Here is a 22,411-nt window from a genome sequence, read left to right as displayed (position 1 = left end):
TAACTATTTTCCATTCTTCCTTTATCTTTCTCTCTCCTCATTTTTAGTGTATTCCTCCAATTTGAACATTAAGAACTTTTACATGTTTGTTACTTCTAAGTCTATACTTTCACTTCAATTCTTATTCTTTTATTCTGCCTCTACCTTAGTTTTCCCTTCAGGCTCTCCTCTTATTCTTTTACTCAGTATCCCTTTACTGCTCCCTCTACCACTACGACTGGACCAAAATGTCACTCCCTTGAGCCTCCTCTTTCTGCCAAGGTTACAACTAAGCATCTCAACTATGTGGTAATGGAGCAAGGTCAAAAGGCCTACTAAATTCTTTTAATCTTGTTTTCTATATGAACGTATGTGTTATTTCTACATCCAGTTCAAAAATATATACTGATGTTGGAACTATGTGCTCCTGTCAGGGCTGCCATGGGATATGCAGCTGTGCAAAGTAATTCTCCAGGAGTTCGTGAGACCCAGAAAGTTTGGAGGTAGTTTTAGTCCCACAAAAACTCCTGACCTATACTGTACTTCTGCTGGGGAAAAAAAGTGACGCAAAAATGGAGGGGGGGGGGGGGGAAATCACAGGCAGTTGCTAAATCAGATTTGCTGTGGCCATTAACTTACCAATCTATCAAGTATATGTCTGGAGTAAGACTATATGATTTGAAGTGAAGAAATAGTTTTGGGAGATTTTCTTCAAAGAATACTTCAAATGCTGCAAAATATTTCAGCATCTGTAGGGAGAAGAATCACAAAAATTGAAGATCTTCAAACCTTAAAACTCATCCATAGTACAACAAATTCTGTTTTTTATTTCTCTAGAAATGTATGTCTTTAGGTAATTAATCACACTCACTTGATTGTCTAATTCTAACCATCATTAGAAACTGTTTGCTATCCAAACGAATGAAGGATTAAAATGTTACTAATAGTAAGAATACGTTCTGAATCAAAGAACAAAATCAAGGTCTAATACTTTACAATCGGTTAGCATACCATGCTGTGATCCACACGAAAAAAGGCCAGCTGGCATGGCTTGTTTAGGAGGTTTGCAAAGGCAATGAAAGCATCTGCCTCTTCCAGATTGAGAATGAGTACTGCGGCAATGAAGGACATCCCTTGAACCTTCAATGGGGAAGTGCAATTAGCACACAAAGAATAAATAGCACAGTATCTTATATGTTTGTAAATGCAAATATTTATAATCTGCAATGTGTCATTAACCAGTTATACAAAATTTTGAGATGTATACAAGATAATATGGTTAAGTAAAGGCAAAATATTAAATCAGTAATTTACAAAATTCTTTACAACATGTAGCTAAAAACAGCGATAACATGGCTCCAAGAAAATCATATTTATTATGCAGAAGAAAGTTGGGGATGTTTGTCACTGAGGTTCCAGGAAGGTCTTGGGTGATCAAAGGTGCTCTGGGATTTGGAATGCCCCCTCTCTTTAAGGAAGACAACAGGCTGGATGCAGAGCTCATTAGCTCAGCAAAGACAGAGTTTGTCCCCAAATTCATTGTTCAGATGTGGAAAAACTGCTACAGGGAAAAGAATCACATGGAAAAGGGTTCAGGCACAGCCAACTACATTGGAACAGAGACAACATTCCAGTTACACAGTAGAGTCAACTGGAACATTTCCGTTAGCCAATGCCATTTGTTCTCATGCCCCCAGCTCACACTCCTTAAGTGCATATATAAATAGTTAGCTACATTTAAATTTTTACACCTCTGCTGCCTGGAAATCTAGGAGCAGAGAAGTCAAAGTGCCTATCCATTTCTCCCACTGTTTCTACCTGCTGACATGTTTCACCTCCATCTCATCTAGATGACAATAATGTTTGGAGACTTTTAAAAAGAGCATTTTAACAGCAACAATCTACTTTCTTTACAGAACTTCCCTACCTGTAATAGCTGACCATAACATCAAGTAGGTTTTCAGAGACATATGCATCATATGTTCATTAAGATGGGAATTACTTTTAAAACTGCTGGTAGCACAGCACAATAAAAGTTCAGAGAACTAGAAGCTTTGATATACTGCAACTTAAATATCTGCATTATTAAAAATATATCAGTGCATAGAGCAAATACTTACATATCCCACATCAGGTCTGTAACACGTATATGCTCCTAAGACACTATGCAAGAGATCATGATATGGACCTCCCTTGGGGAGAGAAAAAAAAAAAGTGAATACTTTTGTAAAGCTTTCCTCAACCTAGGTAACTAAACCAATTAAATCAATTATTATTTTAAGACTCAAAGGTGAGCCCCTAAATTACTATGCTATTAGTAACCACTGAATCCCCAACTTCACCATACACATTAATTTTGCGTCAGGATCTACAATTATAAAAAGCAATTCTTAATACAGTGTTACTGCCAAGAATACCACCACTGCTACATTAAAAAAAAAAAAAAAAAAATGGTGTCTTGAGTTCAAGGGCTATAAAATCTCATCTTAACTTTTCAGTTATTTTGAATGGACAAACACACAATCAAATATACTTCATTCAAATGACACCACAAGCTCTTCAACTCTTGACATACAGTACAAAATGTGAATTCACAACGCTATGGCCTCTTCATGAAACAGATTCTAAACCTCTCACCTTCTGAAAAATATAGAAGGACGGAAATGTGCGTGATATATCCAGCTTAATTAGTTCCAGGCTGGCCTCACGGTCAGCAACAGACACACCTGCATCTGCAAGTAAACAAAAAAAGTCATTTACGAAAATGGATAAAATATGCAGCTACTTCTATAGACATTTCTTTATTAGTCAATATGAAGTCACATGCATACACAGAAAGAACTTCAGGAAATTGTCTGTCTAAAACAGGAGAAAAAAAGAATTAATTCTTGTTCTCTGAATGTACTTCCTCCACAAAGCCATACTGTAAGAATTGCATACCTAGGAACATACTCAGAGAACTTTTTTGAAAGAGAGGCTATTTAGCTTACAATAATTGGAGTTCTTTTAGATGCCTTTGTCCACCTGGATCTCGCTGTAAGTGTATGTGCACCCTATGCATGCAAACCTAGAATATTTTAGCCTGCAATGTCTGTTGGAGGCTGCGCATGCCTCCTTGCACACCTTAACTTCCCCCCACCTCCAAGACAGGAACCTCTCTAAGGCATGCTACAGACGTTGCTTGAGCCCTTGTAAAGTGCACCCTAACTGTAGAGGGATGGAAATGCTCATTCATAGTATAAAAGATCTTATCAGTTCCATTAAAATCAGGCCCATGGAATACCCAATTGGTGCTGCAGGCAGAGGAAGCTCTTTGGCACCCTAACCCTTCCATGCCACCGGTCTCGGAGATCACTGCCTCACCTCTGTGTCCACAAACTATATAAGTATAAGATCAGTGAAAAAAAGAAAAAAAAGAAAAAAAAAATCAGGCTTTTCTTGTTTCTCCAATTTCTCACCAAAAAAATCAGAAGGTTTCTGCCCACTGATACCTGGAACATGTCCTGATTTTTTTAATTGATCAGGACAACACAAGATAAAAGATTCATTACAGTAAGTTCTTGCTGCCTTGATCCCCTCCTGCTCCTGGACCTCCCCACCACCCAATTTGCAGCGTCCATATTGTATTATGCCTCTTAACTGCCAACTCCTGTTGAAAATCAGTTCTAGGGTCACATGGTTAGAGTCACACAACTCCTATAGTGAGGGTCTGAAGGCAATGTCATGAAGGAGAACCAGAGTTAACAGCCACTTTACTAATCCAGAATTGTCACTCTAGTAATTCAAGAATTGCCAACTAACTTTTTCAACTGGTTAGCAGCAAACACTAAGAACTGTTTAGCATCAAGATACCACACGGCAATCTGCTTAAAAACAGGTTTAAGGAACTGCACTGCTGTGAAAACAGGAGTTTCAATCAATCAAGTAGAATGGAAAATATTAATTTCTGTAACTCATTCCAAGTTGGCTCTTAACAGTTTTTTGTTTTTTTTAATCTTACTGGACTACAAAAAAGTCACGTCATGAAATCTCATTTTCTCTTATTAAATGTGTATAAAATTCAGAGTAAGTAAAAACTTCAGTTTCCATTAATAAATGCTCGTCAGTAAAATAAATACTATAACAGCCAGTAGGCGGTAGCTGTACCTGCCAACATTGAAAAGCTAGAAAGTTATTTGAGGAGAAAAAGAGAGAAAACTTGAAAATACATGAGATTAGAAAAGCTTTTGGAAAGATGTGAAAAAAGAAGAATATTTTGCTAAAAGAATTAAGGCCAATCTAAATACATAAAGTAAAATCTCTGGTATTTTCTGGACTTCTCTACATAATCATCAACTAACGGATCTTCCTGCTCTTGAAAATATTGGGGGGGGGGGAGGAGAAACATACTTCAAGTCTATTTGGTTTGGACTTCCCTTGGACATTTATAAGAAAAGCAACATAAATGCAACATGAATACGTTAAGCCGGAGCTAGAGCCCCATTTTTCCTTTTTAAGGGTGTCAAAATAAGCAAGTGATCATTCTGCTTGAAAGGTGATACTATAATAATAATAAAAATTAAAATCAAACTGGTGGTGGTAATACAGTACAAAAGCAAAAAGGATATTAAAGTAATTTAAACATGTATGCCAAAGATAATCAAGCTTAGTGTCATGCTCATATACACAAAGATTTTTAAAAACAGTTTGCCTCAGATTAGTCACAGATGTGGACTGAGGAAACCCTGAGTAATTTACTGGCAAAGAAACTTTTTGTCCACATTTCTGCTTAGACCATCCAAATATTTTTCACTTTCACATGACTGCTGTATTTTTGAGCTGCTGTGTTTTGAAAAAACAAAGTGATTGTTATGGCCGTAAATATTTTATTAGCCTCTACAAAAATAGTACCCCCACTTAGAGTACAACAACAAAACAAAAATAATTAAATGAAATGACATTTTAGAGGAAAAATCTCAGTAGTAGCAGCACAATAAATTAATACTTATGACAAGGATTTTTTCAACAATAAAAGTAAGCCATCCCCGCAATATGCAACTGAAGAAATGGGACAAAACTGGAAAATGCAGAGGATTTAAAATTACACAGATGTATGTATATAAACAAATGTTAATATCCCCATTTTACAGATCTGAGAGGGGCAAGAGGGTCTTGCAGTTAGAAACCAGACTGGGATGAAGACCTCAGGCAAATCACAATCTCTTCATATCTGTTTCCCATCTGTAAAATGGTTGCTAATACTTTCCCGTCTCAGGGCTGTTGTATGGACACATTCATTTATGTTTGTGAGGCATTTAGATAATGTTTTCACCTCTCTTAGCCAGAAGGCAGAGAAGCGATAATGAGATAACGAGAACCATACAAGCAAGGCTAGGAAATGGCAGAGATTGTACTAGAATTTAGGATCTTCCAGCTCTTTTTGTGCTTGATCTCCTAGATTTCTGGAAAGACACGATGTCACTGGTCCTGGATTTTCAAAGACTCAAAGGAAAAACATTCACTTAAAAATTAATTCTGACATTAAGAAACTGCTCCCACCAACATGTCTTTTTGCAGGTACCTCTCTTGGCATGGGGAGCGCTAGAGGGCATTCACTCTGTGACCTGCTACAAGAAAAAAGCATCAAGGACAAACCACCTGAACACACTGAAGGTTTTAATTCTCATCTGAATTGAACCTCTGAGCCTTCAGACATTTGCCCATCTGTATGTCAAACCATACAAAAAGCCCTGCAAATCATGTTTGGTATTATCATTGTAAGAACACACCTTCTATATCATTCTCTGAATTTGTCTCACTGAAGCTTTTCCATCGTTCCTTGGCTCTGGATAAGAAGATTTCATAGAGCTCTGCAAAACAACAGAGCAAAACCATAGCCAACACACACAACCATAATGAAATGTATTCAAAACAGAGCTCTTCAGCTCTGGTCTCAACTGTCCCCCGCCCCCACCCCCAAAAAATCTATGGTCTAGGATCTTAAAATGAGAAAATCCATTAGATGAGGTTACTAAAATTTCACTGCATTATACTTTTACACATATAGAGTTCCAGAAATATCTACTATATTATGCTTTGTTCAGTGATGAATATTCAAATCACAAAAGAGGGTGTAGAAACAAATCCTTGTTTTCATTACACGTTTATTGAAACAAGCCCACTTGTAAAAGCAGACGAGTACTGTGTCCAGTTCTGGGAAAGATGTGGACAAACTGTAGAGAGTCCAGAGGATAGCAACAAAAATGATAAAAGGTTTAGTAAACCTGGTCTCTGAGGAAAGGTTTAAAAACTGGGCATGTTTAGTCTTGAGAAAAGACAACTGTGGGAGGGGGTCAATAAGTCTTCAAATATGTTAAAAGCGGTTATAACGAGGATGGTGATCAATTGTTCTCTGTTCCATGTCTTGTATTATCCTACTCCCTTAGTCTCATCAAATTTACATGTCTTATCTAAGGCTCAAGAATTACTATCACTTACGATTTTTAGAATGAAAAGCTAGTAAATTTACTTTGAAGTTTCCATTAAAAATTGGTATTTATTATAAAGAACTTGTGAAGGTGCAACCAACCAATGTTTGGCTGTACATTGCTTTTTACCCCCGCAGACGTGTTTTGACCTACCCAAACTGCTCCTTTTACAGTGTTTGGAATTGGGAGATTTATTTTTTATTTGCAATTTAAAAATCAAACAAAAACATTGAGCCATCTTTCCTAAGCATTGGCTTTGGCATGGTATACCAGAGCTTTTCCTCTATGTAGTGGTTTCAACAGAATTTAGAAGAGGTCTTCTACCTGTCTTTTAGCTATATAAAAAGAGTTTATTTGCTGGGTTTTATTTGCTATTCACCAACAGTTCATGGCACTTGACCCATGAGAGCATTTTATTAAAAAAACCACCACAGGCAGAATACTCGTTAATAGTATGTACAATATATAAGGAATAGAATAGCACTTAGTTGGTCATTATGCTCTTGCAAACACTCAGGTATTTCAGTTTGATAGCCTGGGTTAAATGCCTGATGCACTGAAATAGTTTTGAAGCAGGTCAATATTTAAAACTTGTGCAATGCATAAAAATGTATAAAAATTGCATGAATGAAGTTAGCACCAAGTTTTAAACACGTAACTCAGCCTTTTTATTCTTTTCTAAATGAGCGGGAGGTCACTAGAGCATATTATAACCACACTCATTTAAGTATATATATTATTCAAGCATTCTTCCTGCATCTGCCCCAAAAAAAAAAAAAAAAAAAAAAAAAAAAAAAAAAAAAATCGAATACCTAAATTCAGTTCTCAACTTAGAATTTTAATTACTCTAATCCACAAGTGAAAAAAACTTTCCTTTATGTATCTTTGGGGGGAAATGTGTCTTTATACTCAAAAGATGTGCTCCAGAATAAAAAATTGTGCACTTTTTATATATTAGTTTCATAGCAATGAAGAGGTGTTTAGAATGGAAACAAAAAGTCCTCATAGCTCACAAAGGACTGTGCTTATAAAGCTGTGAAATATTATTTCTATAACAAGTGAACACATCCTAAAGATGTCAGTAGTTTTCTTCGAACCTGACTTTTTTCTTCATTTTAAAAACTATTAAAAACTCACTCTATTCATACCTTTTTAAAAGAAAAAGCCTCATATAAGCTGACAACCATTCAATGGCAAAGTGCAAGATTTCTGATTTACCTGATCTGTAAAAGGGATCATCCCCCCATATCAGAGACAGCAAACAGAGGAAAGCAAGGGGGGGGAGAATCGGTACTAGTTTGGATAAACAAAGTAAAGAATTTTGCATAAAAGGGTACGTATACATGACCCGCACCATGAGTAATATTTAATTCATTTCCTATAGCTAGACTCCAGACCTTCCCACGAACACTTGGGGGTAACCCCTGCCACCACAATTCTCGAACTCTTCGGGTAGTACGCCTAGGGGGGAAAAGAAAAAGGAAATTTAGCAATTCCTGTTTCCTGACCTCACTGAGAAGTTTAGCAATAACATGACAAGCTACTACCCATGTCAAAATTCAAAGCTCTCTGCTTATGCTCTTGGACTGAAAAGGGTTAAGATCACAATGCCTAGCAACCTACTGTAAGGAACATCTCATGTTGCTATAATAATTCCTCATTACATCTGAAGCACTATTGATGGGATATAAACCTTCTTTGGCTAGTAGGATCAGTTCAGCATATGGTCAGGAATATGGAGGAAGAACATGAAGTGGGTAGTTCCTCTGTGTTCGAAGAGGGGGGAAAAATAAACCACATTTGTATTAGATTTACACTAGAAAAACCGTGTTTACTCACATGCCTTCCCAGTTAGGTAATATTTCATTGATCCAAATCACCATAGCACTAGCAATATTCTCCTCTTGCTTGAATCGTTCTTTCATTATTCTTTTCCTTTTATGTGCTTCTTTAATTTCTGTTAAATAGACAACAACTTTTTAATGCATGATACTATAGGAGCACTGAGCTGGATAGTTAAATATTCTGATAGTTTTGACCTTTTCCAGAGACTCAGAGTTAGACATATGAAAAATACATTTGCATATGAACTGCTTTAGAGATTGAAAGCAGGGATTATCAAATTAGTTCTTTAAATAAACTCATTTCCCTAGAAGACAAGTCATGTACAAATACATAGGTCTTCTTACATGCCTCATTGTTAGCTTAAAATGTAGTCCTGCTTTAAAAAGTGACTATAAAAATAACAATGCAGTGTTCTATGTTTACTGTAGCTAAATGATTTCCATGTCAAATGTACTCAGTTTATCATAAATATTTTTCTCCAAAACCAACCATACAAATCAATCTTGGGGCCTGAGAGTCAAGCTGGCTTCTATCCTTTTCATACATCACTCCCAAAAGGGTCAAATTGGGAAGCAGGGAGAGGGTTTATATGCTCTTGTGACACAAAGCAATCCAGTCTTTCCATCATCTAATGCCATGTTTCTTCCTCCATTATAGTCTGTTTCCATGACAGCAGCATCTTTCTCAATGGTTTTCTTATGTCATCTATTGCCTTCCTCTTTTCTGTCTTCCCTCAGGTGGTATCCAACCCAGGGCTTGTCTAGGAATACAGTTTTTTGATATCTGTACAATAGGTCTAAAACTACTACAACCTTCTTTCTCAAATCATTGTTTCTACAATCTGCTGGCCAGTCCCTTGTGCCATACATCAGTGTTGGTTACTTTATCCCACCAGCAGACACCAAGTATTCTTCACAAGCATTTCTGATGGAATGGATTAAGTTTCCTGTTGTAAGTTTCTGGCATTTGCTAAGTTTCAGAAGCAGATAATGTGAGTGTCACAATGGCACCACAGAACTTTATCTTGGCTCTTGGGTGAATCTCGTTGCTTTTCCGGACAGCTGCTAGCATCGAAAAAGGCTCCACTGTGCTTCCAAGATATACTGCTAACTCCTCCTTCAATGATCATGACTTTCATTTTCTTCCAGATAATTCTTAATTCTACTTTGGTGGCCTCACACTTGTCATTGGTACTGATCTTTTTCATAGCATCATCAATCATCATCATCATGTGTCCAATAGAAATCATCATCTGCAAAGGTGAGATCCTGAAGTTTTCCTCTATTTCATATAATTGTTTCTTCCTTTCATGATGCTTTTCACATCACGTAATCTATCACAACGCAGGAGAGGAAAAGTGATAAAATGCACCCCTGTTGCGCTCCAGTGACTATATCAAATCAGACAGTCTCTCTATTGTGTCCTTACACAGCACTTTGAACATTCATACAGCATCCTGGCCCATGTCACGATCTTTCTAAAAAGCCCATATTGTCGCAAGACCTTCCATAGCAACTCTCTATAAGTGCAGTCCAAAGTTTTGGTGAAATCTATAAAGTTCAAGATTAATCTTCTCCTGTAAGCAAGGCCTCTCTCAATCAATCATCTCAGGGTGAAGATGTAGTCTGTACACAATCTTTCTGGTCTAAAGCCTACTTGCTCAGGATGCAGGTTTTCATTTATGAACAGTTTTCCTCTCCCAATAATACACTACAGAACACTTTTCTGGTATGGAAATTAGCATTATTCCTCGCCAGATGTTGCTTATCAGTGGTTTTCCTTTTTGGGGGGGGGGGGGAGGGAAGGAAATTTACAGATCACACCTTTCTTTCCTCCTCTGGGTAGAATTCTCGCCCTTAAACTGTATCACAAAGTTTATGTTTTTCCATGAACTACCACCTGCTCCCCAGCTTTACACATTTCAGCAGTGATCTTATCTTGACCTGGCACTTTGCCATTTTTAGCTGCTTAATTGCTTCCTCTCTTTCTGCTTCTGAAATTTCTAGCATTGAGCTATTAAAATTCTTCACCTTCTTCACATCCATCAATTAGAATTGTTGGCCCTGACTGGTTGAGTACTTCATTAAAATATTCTATTGTTCCTTTTGTTCTACTTTCATTAAAAATCTTCCATCTTTTGCTTTTATGATACCACCACTGATGCTTCTTTGATTTTATTTTTTGTCAAGCTATTCTCTCATCTTTCCAATACAACTTCTTTATCTTTCTCGACATACCCCTGTTGCAGCATGCATTGTTGTTCCTGCTATTATATCACTCGTGCTTGTCTCTTTTAAAAGAGGAACAGACAGAAACAGAAAGCTGAGAATCTGCAGCAAACGATGGCAGCTTCGAAGAGGTAGAAGTAAAACATTCTACCATGTACCAGCCTAGTCTAAAAGTTTTGGAGGAAAAAAAATATTCCTTCACCTGCATGTGCATCCCACAATCTTTAATTTTGTAAATAACCGTATTTGTTTCATTATTCTCCACTGGAACCTAGAAAACAACTCTGTTGATAAGATTATTTTGACTCTGCTGAGCTAATGAGAGGAAGAGCACAGTAATAGCTCATTTTTGTCACTAAGTTAGTAGACGTTCCTCAATAGGCACAAGGACAGATCTGTCCAGTAAGAAGGTACTATTTGTAGTCACTTTTCAAAGCAGACACTCCCTTCCAGCATGTGTATTGTGTGGGATTCCATATAAACAAATCAAATGGCTGCTCTTTAACACATTAATATTTTGCTTTCATTCTTGAATATGGAAGAGGTTCCTTGGTACAAGTTAGCATATTAAAAAAAAAAAAAAAAAAAAAAAAAAGGTATTTTGTTTTAAGGTAATAGAATATAGTCTCTCTTTACAGGATATGATTAAGGAGCAGAGGTAGAAACATTGCTACTGCCTGTTTAGCCATCATGCACATTGCCAATCAGCAATTCACAATCCCAAGAGAACTTTGTCCAACTGTCTTCAGGAAGCAACTGGCTGTTAGTCCAGTGGCGGCATAAATACTCCTGAAAGAATAGTGCCCAACATCTACTGCTGGTTTTCAAAATTTAAGAACTTTCGAGGTATGGAATTTCTCCGCAAGTCATACGAGTGGCAATCTATTTTTAGATTACTGCACAGTACTGTATAATTTGATAAAGTGTTTGCATTAAAATAATCTCAGAAGAAAACTCCTGAAAATGGTCTACTGAACACACACACACACACACACAAGCTCTCTTCTTACAGCAAAGTCTCTGACAAACCAGGAAATTATCTGTTTTAGAAGATGTTAAGCTTATCAGAATTGTAATTAATCTTCAGAGAAACCCCACAAGGTTAAAAGTCATCTACTCAAAGATTATAGGTTACCACCAAATTTCCAAGTTAATTAAATAGAGCCAGTGGTTTGGACCAACAGAAATCTAATTAGAATTAATACAAACTAGAAGCACTCCTTTAGCACGGCTGTATACAAAATGTCTAGTAAAGTGAGTCCTAAACCATGTTCTACCAATAGCGTGTTTTTTACCTCTACTGTAGCTGTATGTCCTGAGTAGGGTGACCAGATGTCCCTTTTTAAAGGGACAGTCCCATTTTTTGGGACTTTTTCTTATATAGGTGCCTATTACCCCCCACTCCGTCCCGTTTTTTCATAGGTGCTATCTGGTAACCCTAGTCCTGAACATCTGACTTTACAGTACTTCTTACACACTGGAGAATTCCATCAATCCCAGTGTAACTACAGTAAATTATACAAGAGCATTAACAACAATAGTGAAGTTTAAAATACAAACATCTGCATTCTAAACCCATTTTCAGTTATTCAGTTTTCTGAAACTTTCACCTATCGGGATTCAGGTTAACAGGCTGTCTGCCTGCCAGGAAGAGGACTTCGGTTTTGCTTAAACATTTTTTCAATTCAATTATTTTTTGATTGTACAAAGATCAAAATTATTTTCCTATGATAAAAAAGATCCACTATTCTCCTCTGTTTAAAAAAAAAAAGCGAGAGAAAGTTCTAGCACTGAAATGGCTAATGGTAAAATACTGAAGTTTGGCCTTGCACTGAGATGCATTGTAGCATTGAAGGAAATAGTATTCTGTTGAAAACTGATCTGGATTTTCAACTGTGTTAAAGCCATTGATAATCTGGCATATTCAGTTGAAGTGTCACGGTTTGTTTTAACCACTTTTTACTGAAGCTGAAGGTAAGCTATGCAGCACACCTTACCTAGCATACACTAGGCCACATGCACTAAAACGGTATGCAAGAAACATTGCATTTTATAAAGCGTGCATCAGGCCATGCACAGTTAATAAAAACAAGGTCTGCAGGAGTCCTCATCTCATGTAGTGCATCTTTTGCAAGAGGTATAGTGAATGGGGCAGAGTTCTGCAGTCCCTTGCCTTAATCACTGTGCATCTTTTGGATACGCAAGCTATAGAGACCTACCCTCTGTCTCCATACATCTTGTAGGGTAACACTTTGCAGGTCTTAATGAACATGAGAGGGGGGCTCCTTACTATAGGATAGGACAGGGCATCCTAATAGTGTCTAGCGCCTTTTTTTTAAATTAATTAATTTATTATTATTAAAGAAAAGTTCTAGGAAATTAAAAGCTACATTAAAAACTTACATGGTTAAGCACTGACAAGTCAGAACTGCCAAAGTTAAGTACACACAAGTTTAACTCGACCCTTTGCGTACACATTGTGAACACGAATATTTTATTTTGTACAGCCTTTTAAAGTACATTTTGTTTGGTACACAGGCTCTTACGTTAGTCAATGTGCATTTTCTATACAAATTACTCTCATCAATTGACACTCAATAGTACAAGATGCTACACTTGTATTTGTTTGTAGGAAAAATATATAACCATATTTCACCACCTGGGAAATAGTAAGCCATCATAAACTTAGGGCTTGATTCTGCAAACACTGCATTCACATAGAACTAGAAAGGAATTACTGGGACAGGAGGTTCCACGTAATTCTTACTGAGAGTTTTCAGTGCTACTGCAAAGGAAGTTATACGTAGTAATAATTTTGGTTTATTGTGACCAGGCCTGCCGACCGGGGGTTGGGGGAGAGGGAGGGCAAAGGGGGCAATTGCCCAGACAGGCCACAGGGCGGTACTGGTGGTGGCGAAGGCAGCCAGGTGGGCACGTGGAAGCCCTGGCCATGCCAGAAGAGCACGCCCAGCAGCAGCTTGCTGGGCATCAGCCATCGCAAGCGCAGCACCACACGTGCACACACAAAATTCAGTGAATGCCATTGTCCCTTCACATATTTGTATCTTAAAAAAATATCTAGCAATATTCAGGATGGCATCTTTGGCTATGACATTTTCAGGCAGTTCAGTACATCACAATCAATAAGACTGGTCTCTGTCCAAAGATACAAAGCCCCACATTCAGCACATGCATATAAATGACTTTTCCTGTCAAAATTGGATAAAGTCCAATATTTTTCCTAGCAATGAAAATGTGTGTTGTATGCTTTTGTCAACTTCCTTTTCCATAGTAATTGTACTGTATGTGATCCTTCATATCCCATAAAGAATTAAATTTCAGGTAGTTGAAGGCTGCTATCAAATCTCCCCTCATTCTTCTCTTCTGCAGATTAAATAAGCCCAATTTCCTCAGCATCTCCTCATAAGTCACATGCCCCAGCCCCCTAATCATTTTTGTTGCCCTCCAATTTCATTCCATAATGTATTTAATTTAAATACACAATTCAAAATAACAAATTCTACATCTTACATTTAGACTCAAAATTTGTTTAATATTGGTACTGTAACTGGGAAAAAAAGTTAACTATATCAAGCAACACCACAACTTACATTTAGTGGGTTCTAATGTGTTATCAATAGGATAAAAAGTAGTGTTGTAAACCTCAGCCATCACTTTCCAGGAGGCCCACTGACTGTTCTGCCCTGGGGCCCGGAATTGCTGTCAACAGGCCTGATGGTGACAATTTCCATACCTACCTATATGACTAATTTAAAGGCAGCTCAAAGGCTTTTAGATCCTATCTTGTGGTTTACATATTTAGAATAATAAAGTTTTGTTTAAATGATCCATTGTGAACAATAACATCAAAAATAAAAGGGGGGTGCAAAAGTGAAGTCTTTGATATGCACATGGACAAGCTGGGGGTTTGTATGCACAAGATCTTTGAAGTTCCTTGGCGTCCACAGGAGTTCATGTGCCCTTTTGAAGATCTGGCCCTAAGTAATAGCAATTGGTGACACCAGGGTAGCTGGAAAGATTTAAGCACCTTGTAAGTTTCCAGCTGATCATACTGCACAAAAAGTTAAATCAAGTTTCCATGCAAGCATTGGAGACTATATTCAATGTAAGAATCCATTTATTCACAACAGTGATGAAATTAAGAAGGCTACAAGTTGAGACTGGTGGTCTGGTTTAAACTGTGAGTGTGCCTGTGAGTTTTGGAGCACAACATGTATAGTATTAGCCCAGAAATGTAGTCTAATGTAAATACTGGCCTAAAAGCTAAAAATGTCCTTATTCTCTCATTTTTGCTATAGAAGATAGCTAACTATAACCATTGTAATACAGTTCTAACATACCTCGTTTTTTTGCCTCTGCCACCATTTCATCATATTCTTGTCTGTGACGTAAAGCCTCCTCTATGGATTTGGCAGGAAGATTTCTGAAAACAAGTCATTTCTGAATTCAATATATGGATGACATTCTGGACCATTTCAAGACAGACTGACTAGTTTCTCTCTCCTTTTTAAGGTGAATTTAGTGATTATATTATGTATCTGAATATCAATAATGGAAAATGAAGTCCACTATGGTGAAACATTTGTATATAAATCTACCAGACAAGTATTTTTGCATATATTGGCTCTTATCATGCTCCTCACTGTTAGTAAAGAGAGTCTAAGTGACTCGCTTAAGATGAAACAGACTGTGGAAGAGCCAGGAACAGAATCCAGATCTCTCAAGTGCCAATCCAATTCCATAATCATAAAATCAGCCTTCTTCTCAACCCAGCTGCTGAAGAACAACCTCCAAGGTAGAGAAGCTCTATGTTCTCTGCTAAAATCGGTAATAAGTTTGCCAAACACTACCACTTGCAATGGCATTTTGTGTGATGTACACAAAAATATACACTAAGAACAAGATTATTATTACAATGCAATAATCCAGAACTTCCATTAAGACATAATGTTGTATATTACTGTAAAACTTGATACTTCACTATGAACTACAGGCCCTACATAAGTCAACATATTTTAAGTCTTGCCAATAAGCTGTTTTTATCATCACATGTACAAGCAATACCTGTTAAAGCATAGAGTGGAAAAGATGTTTTCATAGCCTGCCAGAATGGCTTTCATGAATCTGCAGAACTAATTTCACTGAGGCATGCTTGAAAGTCAGGGATTCTTTTACTAGAAAAAAACACTTTTGCTCAACTAGAACAAAGTTATTTTAACTTAGTGAAATCTCACAGTTCTCATGGAACCTTTACGGTCATACAAGAAGCCTTGTATGATGTTAAAATATTCATTCTACACTTCCTGTTTCATGGTTCAGTTTCATTAAGATGTATGAACCTTGAGGATTTTTATTCACAGATTGAGAGAAAATATTAGAAGTTTACTGTCCTACACCACTGATTGAGCTTGCATACCTCTGGGAAAACTAAAATATTCTAATAAATGGTGGTAAAAATTTCCCAAAGAGATTTAATATGAAAATGCATAAATGCATGTTAGAATTTTTTTCACTGATACTGAAAGTTAAATCAGCCAAGTGATGGATTAATGGAGTCTTGATGAGACATAAGAAAATTCCCGCAACTAGAAGAATTCAGAACAAAAAAAAAAAAAATCAGACGACTATATATTGCTCCCTTAACTATCTTCTCAAATGTCTACTTCTCATTGTATTCACTATTTCAAAGTTAGTGCTCGCTCAGTGGCTTGTATAATGTGGTGTCACATGGTAACAGCACAGTAGTTTAGAAACAACCTCTGGTTTCCTAGTCTTTTGAAAACATTTTAGGAATGATCTCAGCCTCCATAGAGGGAGGCAGAGGGTTCATCATATTTTAGCACACCCAAATGACTGAAAAACAATATTATAGTCTGAAGACAGCCTTAAGATAAATGCTGAGCACGAGTAAATGTATTGGGTAAGACACTAGATATAAAGGTTAACGTGGTATCTTGCATTCCCTGCTTCAGGAAGGTGATAGTGGCCTTTTGCTGGGCAAGAAGCAGCATGGGTTTGATTATCTCTCGATTCCTTTATTGTCAGTGATAATCAAAAACTCAGACTTCAAAGCTCTGAGTGGAGGATGGGATAGGGAATTCAGTAACCAAACTGTTAATAGCTCAACCTCAATTTCATTTTGGCTATCCTTTATCAACAGAATAAATATAACTTTTAATGTGACTTTTTAATAGGATTTGCTATAATGAATAGAAAGATTAAACTTATACATGCTCCAAAAATACAATCAACTCATGTATCTACAAATAAGCATTTATATGTGGGTATATATTAACAAGTAAAGATTGTTGACTGGGGATAAAATTCACTTACATGAAACATTAGTATTGCTTTTATACATTGAATCACCAACTTTTACACTTCATGCAACTGTATAAGAATTTAATATATTGTAACAGGTGAAGGAGGGATATCTTATAGAAATTCTCTTAGTCTGTAAAGGTGGTGGAAAAGAAAATAAATTGCATGAGGTGTTTTACCAGAAGCAAGTTCCCAAGGCGCTTGCAGGCTAGAAAGTAGGTAGGAGCAAGTTCACCCTGCCACAGTCAGAACCCAACATATTTAGGTGGTGAGCAATTATCTTGTATTTCCTGGCAACAGCATCTTTTTACCATATGCCAGAGTTACATTTTTTTATACCCAAAATTAGGCTTCCATGGTGACTGGTCTCAGATTATGCTCAACAGACAACCACTGGTGCTAACACCCTCTTGGTGGTCTAGCAAATTAAATATTTTAGGAAGCAAGCAGTGGAGAAATGGGGTTTTAGGAGAGGTCCTTAAGAGAATCTCTTATAAAGGAATCTGCAGAATGAAGAGTTCTGAGAATCAGTGTCATAGGCAACTACGTGACAGCACTACAGGAGGAGTATATAGGGTAAAATTCTAGCTCCATTGAAGTCAATGGAGCAAAACTCTCATTGACTTTAATGAGGTCAGTATTTCACCATATTATTTAGTTAAGGTCTCAGATTGAGTAATTTATAAGGAAATTGTTCCAGTTTGACCAGTATAGTACTTTGAGAAAGAAAATTGTAAACAGGACATCCAAGTTATTTAACCTTTGCTAGGTTGGGAGGTATGTGAGCATGTATACTACTATACTTACGATGGTCGATCCTCCAAAATAAGAGCAGTAGTTGAAAGTGGTTCAAATTCAAAAGTTTTACGTCTTGTTGCCTGGGGTGCAGGTTTACATGTTCTTCCTGTTCGTGCTTCATATTCCTAAGTAATGTTATTAAAAGAAAGCATTAAAAACCCCAAAATTTCAAGCTTCCTTATAACTACAGGACATGTTTACAAAATGAATCAATGAGGAACTAACACATTCCAGCTTTAAATGATTTACATCAACCAGGAGATGCTGCTATTTCATGACCATTAGGGAATGAAAACTAATGAGAAGGTTACATTTCACAAATCAATATATCTGGTTACAGTGGATCAATGATTACATTCTAAATATAAATTCGTATTTGTGTGCAATTGACAAACTATAAAAACAAGTTTAAATGTGCTTTACAATGTTAATTGCAGTATAAAAATTCTATTGGAGCAGTCATATGTAGAATTACAAAAAGTATTAATTAAGAGGAGTCTTCTAGTCCCCTTCCTCATTTTTATTTTTCAAAATTTTCCTTTTTCCCCTTAATGGCTGCTGCTGTCTGTATTATGTTGCTCTTATTTCTGATTTCCACCTTTCCCCAACATCTTTCTGAATACCAATGGAGGATGTGTTCTTGTTCAGATTTAACTATACAACACATAGTAGTACTGTAAGCAAGGTCTTATTTTTATCATTCCATCTGTTATAGATGTATATGTTTTAACTTGTATCCTTATGAGTGAGAATGAAGTGATTTCCTAATTAGCCAATGTATATTTAAGGGCGGGAGGGGAGACATTTAAGATACCCCACTGCAACCTCAGATACCCACCCTTAATTGACTTCCAAGTTACCCCATGACTCATTCTTACATACAGATTACAATTCAAGATTTTTCCTATGTGAAATAATTCAGCTAAAACCCAAATGACATTTTTATTTTAAACATTCTCTTTATGCAAAAAACTAAATGCTGGCTTCTCCTCTTTAATTCAATTTCTTTCACATGCTGCAGTTTAACAAAAACAGAATATATAAGGGCGAGTGTTTGTTTTTAAAGAGGAGAGTAGAACGTTAAGTACATTGGAACCAACTGTTAAAATAGGCCTGTTCTTAAGATGAGCCAAGAATCTTGTCCAAACTCTCATGAATAAGTTTAAAAAATTAAGTTTATCCCTGTACATATTTCAGCACTGTCCACTTTCAGAAGTAAAAAGAAGAAATGTTTTACACTGAATTTCCTGAAACAAAAAGAATCTGTTTCCTACAAAAATATATTACCCATCATAAATATTTTATTTAGAAATAAATAGCAAAATGGTAAGTGATAAGCTGCTGATTAGGTAGCTGTATCTGCCTGATCAAGTACAGCAGTCTGTTCCAGAAATTGTTTCCACTTGAATTTCACACACTATGTGTAAGATTTTTGTTTACACCTTTTCACTACTAAGTATTTATATGCAGGAATAAAGGAGGTTATTGACTTGTCCTATATATTCCATTCATACAGGACATTTATTCTAAAAGGTTATGAAAAGTGAAAACAACTTTAAAAGTTATCTGTATAACAACTTAAGTCTTACAAAAAGTGACCATGCAACCTCAAAACTGTAAGGAGCTACCTGAAACCTTTGGATAATTGTTTGAGATAGAGCAAAAATATTGTTCACCATGGAGTTGCGTAACTCCCACTCGTGGTTGACAGTAAAGTGTCTGCTAAGGGAGTCTGCTGGTATGTTCTGGCTCCCTGGAAGATAAACTGTCAACAAGGTGATTTGATTGGTCATGCATCAATTCCATAGACTGACCACTTCTCCGCACAGGGGGATGGTAAAAGATGACATAATTTGTGACATTATGAAGGTATGGTGATCTTCAATGAACAGAAGAAAGGTCTTGCAAGCCTTTAGGACTGCCCACAATTCCAAAATATTGATGCACATTTTGGACTCTCAAAATATCTAAGTGCCCTGTGCTGTGTGGCTGTTGCCCATGTGAGCTCCCCAACCTAAGGGAGACACATCTGTGATAATTTTTTTCCAGTGAGGGAGAAAGAAAAGGAACGTCCAAGCATACCTGGTGGGGGTTCTTCCATCATAGCAAAGATTACATAACTATGGCAGGAACAGTTACTATGGCATTCTTACAGTGTTGATTTCAAGAGTACACTGTTTGAAGCCACACCTGCAGGCTATGAAAATGTAGTCTGGCAAATGGCTTTACATAACTGCACAAAGCCATATGATGCAGGAGAGAAAAAACTCTGTGCTTGAAGATGGTCTATGGAGGTCGTTCATTGCCTGGAATCTGTCCATCAGCAGATGAGCCCCTGCGTGACAGAATTTAGGAACACTCTGATGAAGTCTAAGTCTACATTGGAGTGAGAACAGATTTTTCCTCGAGTTCACACTGACCGCCCCTTCCCCTCTCTGAGGAAGGAAGATGTTGAAACACTGACAAAATTGACTTTTAGGCTTCTTGACATGTCTTGGCAACAAGAAGCCAGTCGTTGAGATGGGAAGACACTGTGCCTGATACAGGCAGAAAATACCTTGGTCGAATGGGAGCGCTCTGTACTAAAAGTGGGTTGGAGCCCATCATGAATCTCAGAAAATGTCTGAGTAGGGTTTGAACATCTACATGAAAGTATGCATCTACATAGAGAGCTTTTCTAAGCTCATTTTCTAAGGATGGGATTATAGATGCCAGTGTAACCATGCAAAACTTGAGTTTGTGAATAAAACGGTTGAGATGGCAGAGATTGAGAATAGGTCTCCAGGTGCCCTTCTTCAGTACTAGGAAGTTGAGTAAAACCCCTTTCCCTTGTACTTAAGAGGTACCTGCTCTATTGTGCCTCAATGCAAGAGGAATTCTACTTCTTGTTTGATAATTTCTTCATGAGAATGGCCCTTAAAATTTCTGCGTGCGTGGTCTTATTGGTTTCTGGGCTACTACTATACATGTGCTCCAAAACTCACAGGCACACTCACAGTTTAAACCAGACCAGTCAACTTTTAGCCTTCTTAATTTCATCACTGTTGTGAATAAATGGATTCTTACATTGAATATAGTCATCCATTCTCATGAGGAAATGATGTTTCATACCCTCTTGTCTTGTACTCTTTTCCACATCTAGAGTGCAACAACAACAGATGACCCCCAAAAGATGTTTGGGAATGAGCAGGTGGTGGTCTTATTGGTTTGCAGCTTTTGTATTCCGCTCAAAATGACACTTAGGTAGGGGTTGGGGCTGGGATGATGCTGCTGCTGCAGAAGGTGCAGGGAAAAGAGACTTCTGAACTCTTTGCCTCTTATGGAATGGCTCATGAGGTCTCTGGTGGCCTAGGCTTGTATGACTGCCTACTGAATTTCCTCCTTGGGACAGGTATATTTACTCCCAGAGTTCAGGATGGTCCTGAAGTCCTTCAGGGTATGTAAAGACTCATCTGTCTTTTGGTTAAAAAGATGAGTTTCTTCAAAGGGCAGAAGAGTGGTCCTACCAACCATCTTGCCTTTTTTCGATGAGAGCCTGAAACTGAGCTCTGTCCTGAAGGGGAAGCATGTCTACGAAGTCTGAAAATTTGGAATAGTTCAGGTAATCATACTTAGCCATCAGTGCTTGGTAGTTGGCTATCCTGAACTGAAGACTGGTAAAAGAGAAAAATCTTCCTTCCTAATAAAGTTGCTTGCCTTCTTTGTCAACTGGAGTAGATATAAGGTGTTGCTATCTTGAACTCTCTGTGGCAGCCTGAACCACCTAAGAATTAGGAGAAGGATGAGAAAAGAAAAATTCTACCCTGTGACTGGGACAAAACATTCTTCTGCCCTCTTATGGATGGGGGGGAGTGGCAGTGGCTGGGGTATGCCAGACTGTTATTTTTGGCTCCCTGACGGCTTTGTTAATAGGAAGCGCTCTTCTTCTGGAACCAGAAGACTGAAAGAGGTCCAATAGCTTACGTTGAGTATCCTGAACTTCCTCAAGTGAAATCTGTAACTCTTCTGCAATTTGGCATAACAGATCCTGGAACTTCTTATTGTCATTGGGGGATATGTAGACATTAGAGCCACAGCTTAATTTAGAGAAGACGACTACAATCTTGTCAATATCAGAGGAACCGCTGGATCTGGCACATAATCTTTATCTTCAATGGGTTCAGGAGGAAGCTCTGGTTGACCTCTCGTTAGGGAGGGGAGGTTGTTTAGACTCCTTAGAAGATTGAACCAAGCTTATGGGATGGTACAGGTACCAAGGTCTCCAGTCTGGCCAGTAAGATGGGTCAAATGGAAGTTGCAGCGTCCCCATAACATGGGATAACAAAACACTGCAAGATGGATGTTGAGGTACAAGAGGTCCTAAATTGGTCCAGGTCCCTTGTCCAGAAAGATATGCCTCAGAGAACGAAACATCAGTTCATCAGATGATTACGGGTCTCCTGAGGAAGAAAAAGCTGATGATAGATCCAATGATAATACCAACAGTCCTGCTAGAGAAAAAAATCACAAGCAGAGAATGGAATGGGACTCCTCCCATCAGTTGCAATCTCCTGCTGGAGTCAGGACCTCCTTCATGAGGGAAGGACCTGATTGAGGAGACTGAGAATTTGTGAAAGCAAAAAATGTCCTCATGTGAATAAGACTCAGCTCTCCCCACAGCGTAAGGGATCCTGTCTGCTCAAACTGATGGAGCCACAGTAGTTAGTGTGTGCCATAGTCGTGCAAGATGAAGTTGGTACAGTTTGTGGCTGA

At 37.6% G+C, this 22,411-nt stretch overlaps 1 protein-coding gene across 2 annotated transcripts in view; it reads right to left on the bottom strand.

The window, feature by feature from the left end:
• The window catches only part of TBC1D12 (TBC1 domain family member 12), an 85,836-nt gene that overhangs the window by 10,380 nt on the left and 53,045 nt on the right, over window positions 1–22,411 (bottom strand). For both annotated transcript variants that reach the window (XM_054033540.1, XM_054033539.1), the window contains 9 exons: window positions 17,669–17,784; window positions 14,881–14,963; window positions 8,286–8,403; window positions 7,801–7,907; window positions 5,748–5,828; window positions 2,617–2,711; window positions 2,100–2,171; window positions 991–1,119; window positions 619–728 (listed from right to left, as the gene is read on the bottom strand). In XM_054033540.1, the coding sequence (XP_053889515.1) occupies window positions 619–728; window positions 991–1,119; window positions 2,100–2,171; window positions 2,617–2,711; window positions 5,748–5,828; window positions 7,801–7,907; window positions 8,286–8,403; window positions 14,881–14,963; window positions 17,669–17,784 (911 nt within the window). The remainder of the gene's footprint in view (window positions 1–618; window positions 729–990; window positions 1,120–2,099; window positions 2,172–2,616; window positions 2,712–5,747; window positions 5,829–7,800; window positions 7,908–8,285; window positions 8,404–14,880; window positions 14,964–17,668; window positions 17,785–22,411) is intronic.

This window comes from Malaclemys terrapin, chromosome 7 (genome assembly GCF_027887155.1).
Source record: "Malaclemys terrapin pileata isolate rMalTer1 chromosome 7, rMalTer1.hap1, whole genome shotgun sequence".
NCBI lineage: Eukaryota > Metazoa > Chordata > Testudines > Emydidae > Malaclemys > Malaclemys terrapin.
This window is presented reverse-complemented; position numbering and strand designations above follow the sequence as displayed.